Source organism: Amaranthus tricolor, chromosome 7 (genome assembly GCF_026212465.1).
Source record: "Amaranthus tricolor cultivar Red isolate AtriRed21 chromosome 7, ASM2621246v1, whole genome shotgun sequence".
Classification (NCBI taxonomy): domain Eukaryota; kingdom Viridiplantae; phylum Streptophyta; class Magnoliopsida; order Caryophyllales; family Amaranthaceae; genus Amaranthus; species Amaranthus tricolor.
In genome coordinates, this window is record NC_080053.1 from 19,343,647 (window position 1) to 19,349,193 (window position 5,547).

Genomic DNA, 5,547 nt, shown 5'->3' on the forward strand with positions numbered 1-5,547 from the left:
TTCACATAAAAGGAGGGAAATATCTCTGACCGTCAGATCTAGAACTCTATATTACTCATCTAAAATTCAAAAATAAAAAATCTTTCTCTCTCGAGATTTAGCCATATATCTAGGGTTCATCCTCTTATTCACTCGTCATTTCTCTCTCTAATCTCGATTCTACTATCATTTTCTCTCTCATCACTCTCGCATTTACTGAGAAGTTCGTCGTCGTTATTATCTGTAAGTTTCTTCTTCTTTTGAATTGTTTTTGATTTTTCATTTGTTCTGCATTCAGATTTTTATTCTAAAAAATGGCTTGTTTTTACTTTAGATTTATGTTATGAGCTTCTGTTGGAATTTGAATTCTTATTATGTTCAATAATGCTTGTATGTTTGAATCTCTGTTTTTTTAAGTGATTTGATTTCACGCATTTGAATCAATGCAAATTACACTTACGATTTATGTTTTGAGTTGACGCGTTTGAATCTGATTGGTTATTGTTATGGTAAATATATTACATTTGAATCTATGCTGGTTTTAACTTCCGATTTACATAAGTTTCTTTTTTTAAAATTTCAAACTCATTTTCACTCAAAAATGCTTACGATTGATGTGAATATCTTCTTAAGTACAATGATTATTGATTTATTGAAATAATGCTGTTTGTTGATGAATTTGATTACCGGATCGGATTTGTAAGTTTTCAGTAAAAAAAAATCTTGTGAGTAAAAACTGATAATCAAATGAAAGTTTTGATGTCGGTTACTAATTTCTGATATTTTTTTATTTGGATAACTTATGATTATGACAGTCGGACATGATTTTGTAGAGATTCATATTTTGCATATTCCGTTTGAGTTAATTGACAAGAGATGCTTTGTAGTTTCTTAAATCTGGACTCTTTTAATATATAGATCTAGTACTATTTGACGATTTGCTGTTGATTTCATTATGCTGTAAGATGCTATTGCGTTTTTATTTGTTGTCTTCGAAATTGTATATTTTTCGGTTAGATTTACTCGTATTGTATCCATATCATATAGTTGTATACTTTGAAATCACGTGATTCATGGCTGTTTTAGCTAAATTTTCTTGTATAATGTTACATTGATTTTCTGGATCACGGCGTACTGATACTTGTTCATGATTTATATTTAGATGTGTTTCAGCTGATTGCCGATTGAGCACGTTATTTTACTTTCAAGCTTTCTTGCTCAAGTATCATTTACTTTTGATTGCAGGTTAAAGATGAGAGAAATCCTTCACATTCAGGGTGGACAATGTGGAAACCAAATCGGATCCAAGTTCTGGGAGGTTGTATGTGCTGAACATGGCATTGACCCAACTGGAAAATACAGTGGAACTTCTGATCTTCAGCTTGAAAGAGTCAATGTTTACTACAATGAAGCCTCTTGTGGGCGATTTGTCCCTCGTGCTGTTCTCATGGATCTAGAGCCTGGTACCATGGATAGTGTGAGGACTGGGCCATACGGGCAGATTTTCCGCCCTGATAACTTTGTGTTTGGACAATCAGGTGCTGGAAACAACTGGGCAAAGGGCCACTACACCGAGGGGGCTGAGCTTATTGATTCAGTTCTTGATGTCGTGAGAAAAGAGGCTGAGAACTGTGACTGCCTTCAAGGTATAGGATCTGACTTTACTGTTTATTTGTGAAATGATATGAATTTGTTTTTTTTTTTTTGACAAATTAATACAACTGTTTGCACTCTATGTACTAATAAAAGCTATTGGATTATTTTCTCATGCTTCTGATTTGTATTCTTTCAGGTTTCCAGGTTTGCCACTCGCTTGGAGGAGGAACTGGTTCCGGTATGGGTACATTGCTTATTTCAAAGATCAGGGAGGAGTACCCTGACCGAATGATGCTTACTTTCTCGGTGTTCCCATCACCAAAGGTATCTGACACAGTGGTTGAGCCTTACAATGCCACCCTCTCTGTGCATCAGCTTGTTGAGAATGCTGATGAGTGTATGGTACTTGACAATGAAGCTTTGTATGATATTTGCTTTAGGACTCTCAAGCTAACTACTCCTAGCTGTAAGTGTACAGTTTATTTATATTCTCTCTCTATCTTGGATCTGTGTTGTTGAAGTGTGTTCTCTCCCTTGTGAAGCCATGTTAAATGAGTTGTTTTTGCTTTTCAGTTGGTGATCTGAACCATTTGATCTCTGCTACCATGAGTGGCGTGACATGCTGCCTGAGGTTCCCTGGTCAGCTGAACTCTGACCTCCGGAAACTTGCTGTGAACCTCATTCCCTTCCCTCGTCTTCACTTCTTCATGGTTGGGTTTGCTCCACTCACATCTCGTGGGTCCCAACAGTACCGTGCTCTCACTGTCCCTGAACTCACCCAGCAGATGTGGGATGCTAAGAACATGATGTGTGCTGCAGACCCTCGTCATGGCCGTTACCTCACTGCTTCTGCTATGTTCCGAGGCAAGATGAGCACCAAAGAAGTCGATGAGCAGATGATCAATGTCCAAAATAAGAATTCTTCATACTTTGTTGAATGGATCCCCAACAATGTGAAGTCTAGTGTTTGTGACATCCCCCCTATTGGCCTCTCAATGGCTTCCACTTTCATTGGTAACTCTACTTCAATTCAAGAGATGTTCAGGCGTGTGAGCGAGCAGTTCACTGCTATGTTCAGGAGAAAGGCTTTCTTGCATTGGTACACTGGGGAAGGTATGGATGAGATGGAATTCACCGAGGCTGAGAGCAACATGAATGACCTTGTGTCAGAGTATCAGCAGTACCAGGATGCCACTGCTGATGAGGATCTTGAGTACGATGATGAGGAGGTTGATGAGGATGATTATGAACGTTAGAGTGGTTTTTTTTTTCTTGCTTCCTCCATGATTTATACAATCCAGAGGAAGGAATGTTGTATACTCAGCTGTTTGGGTGTAGTAAAAGTAGGAAAAATGCCCTGTTTTCCCCTCTGGCTATATTACGCTACATTAGTAGTTCACTTCTGTTAGTACTATTTTAGAGATCTGCTATTCCGTTGCCCATATACTTTGATTTGAGCTATTTGTTATGTTCCTTGCATTTTATGTGGCATGGATATTATCATATTGACATATTGTCGTTTGATATATGATGTGCATTTTTATCATCACTTCGTCGCAAATTTGCAGTTCTTTCTCTTGCCATTGAAGCTTAGAGACTTTGATCAGGTGTATGTAGATTATGGTGATCCTTTCTGCAGTGTACTGCTGTCATATATAGTGTTGTGCTCTGCGAGTATTAAATGTTGAATCGAAATCCTGATAGGATGTTTTGTTTACTGTACAGCCAAAAAAGATTTCTTAGGTACTCCCACTTCAATGTGAACGTAGGAGCTTTTCTTATGCTATGTGTTTTTTTTTTCGAGAAAATGATGCCCCTTTAGGAGTCCTTGTTGTCATTCTCATTATATACTTCATTTTCTGATGTTTTTTTTATTTGAAATATTTTATTTTATGGAGAGAAAAATTTAATTGAAGTTTTGAAGAATATATATTGAAGATAAAATATATTCATGTGAAATTTTGTTAGATTCGTCTTAATGTATATTTTTTTCATATAATATATTTTTTATAATTTTTTATGATGCGTATTTCGAAATATTGAAATACAAAATTACTTTGAAAACTGTAAAAAAAGTGTTACTTGACATCAAATGATGTGTTAAGAGAAGGGATTATTTTTAATAGCTAGTCTCTTGAGAAACCGTCTCTTTGAGAGATGTATCTCAAGCTTAGTTCATTAAAGATTAATGCTTACTGACTGTATTTTTAATACCTATTTATATTATTCTTAATGCTTATTTACCGTATTTTTAATGCTTACTTTTAATATCTTAAATGTCTACTTATACCATTCTTAATGCCTACTTGTAATATTTTAAAAAATATATAATGGACTTATCCAATTAGAGATAGTCTCTCCAAAAAATTATCTCTCATAAAAATTTGTGTATTTTTTATCCACCCCTTTAATTTAAACTTAATGATAAATGATCATAAAAAAAGGTTCAAAGCATTTGGAGAGAAAATTGACCACCCAATTCAATCCATAGCAAATCTTAAAGTTCTTCCCAAAATTAAATCATTAAAATACAATTACATTTGGATTTTTAAAGTAAATTACATAAACTATGTTTCGGTTATGAAACGATGAATTGTAAAAAACATTTAAATACCTGGATAAAAGGTGTGATCGGGGATAACTGTCAGTATGCTGAAAATATTTATGATCCTTCCGCTGATGAGACCTCAAATCCTGCAATACAACGTTAGCCTTGTCCGGGGGGTGATTTCCCGAAAAACCCCTCCGACGCTCAAGTCAGATCGGGAGATAGAAAGTAATGAATATATGATAATGAATGAATACAAGATTAACGGATTGTAGGATGAGTTCAGATCAATTGAAGGAATATTTGGTTCAGTACAGATTGTACGTAGGAGGGTGAATATTTATTGTGGTGTAACGATAGCAATATAAAAGCTTAATCCCGTGCAAATGATGTACGCGACATGTATTTATCATGGTAGAATGGAGGTTAAATGGTGAATAAATGTGGGAATCATGGGGATGATGGGTGAGTGGTAGATTATGGTGAGTAATGGGTAGTTATTTTAAGAAGTTATTGGACCGAGTTGGGTGGTTAGGGTTTGACTAAATAAATTACGGGTTTATTTATTTGACCCCATAACATTAGCCCCACGCATGAAGAGCGATAGATGAGGGAATTTAATGTAGCGAGGGTATCAGTCTTTATGCGGAAAAAATCATACCTGTGATGCAGATCAAATAAATATTCGGAAGAAACCATGCAATAAGGTCTGAATAAGATAAACTTCGAATTCTTGCCTCGATGGGCCCATGATGGTGGAAGCCCCATGAATTATAAATGTTTGGCCTTTGGGCCACTTTTGATGATTCGACTTTAGAGCCTGATATGATGATTCGGCATTTGAGCCTGATATGATGATTCGACATTTGAGCTTGATATGACGATACGACCTGACAGTCAAACACCTGTGACTTAGATAAGGAATCATACTAGATGAATCCTTCGAAAGCATTGATGAATATTCGGATCAGACATAAGTCTGCATTTAAGGAATATTTGGATCGGACATAAGTCCGCATTGCCCAGCCGTCAATCATCCGGGACTTAGATAAGGAATCAAACTAGGTGAATCCTTTGAAAACATTGATGAATATTTTGATCGGGTGTCAATCATCCGGGACTTAGATAAGGAATCATACTAGGTGAATCCTTCGAAAACATTGACGAATATATTGATCGGACATAGGTCCGCTTAATAAGTGATTGAGTTATCAAGCTAGGTGATACTCGCTATGAATACATTGACAAATAACGCCCAAAATCACTCGTTTTGGGGCTTAATAAGAGTCCGAGTTACCAAGGTAGGTGACACTCGCAAGGATTTCACTTTCAAACTAGGTGAAAGTTTGATAATTAAGATAGATACTTGGAAAATATCGCCCAAAATCAATCATTTTGGGACTTCAATAATAATATGACTTTCA

General features: G+C 36.0%; 1 protein-coding gene across 1 annotated transcript; it reads left to right on the top strand.

Annotated features, from left to right (window-relative positions):
* LOC130817941 (tubulin beta-5 chain-like) lies at positions 1-3,121 on the top strand. Its single transcript, XM_057683928.1, has 4 exons — positions 1-222; positions 1,225-1,625; positions 1,772-2,041; positions 2,149-3,121. Exons 2-4 carry the CDS (start codon positions 1,232-1,234, stop codon positions 2,829-2,831), a joined length of 1,347 nt encoding a protein of 448 aa, XP_057539911.1. The 5' UTR covers positions 1-222; positions 1,225-1,231; the 3' UTR covers positions 2,832-3,121.
* The last annotated feature ends 2,426 nt before the right edge of the window (positions 3,122-5,547 follow it).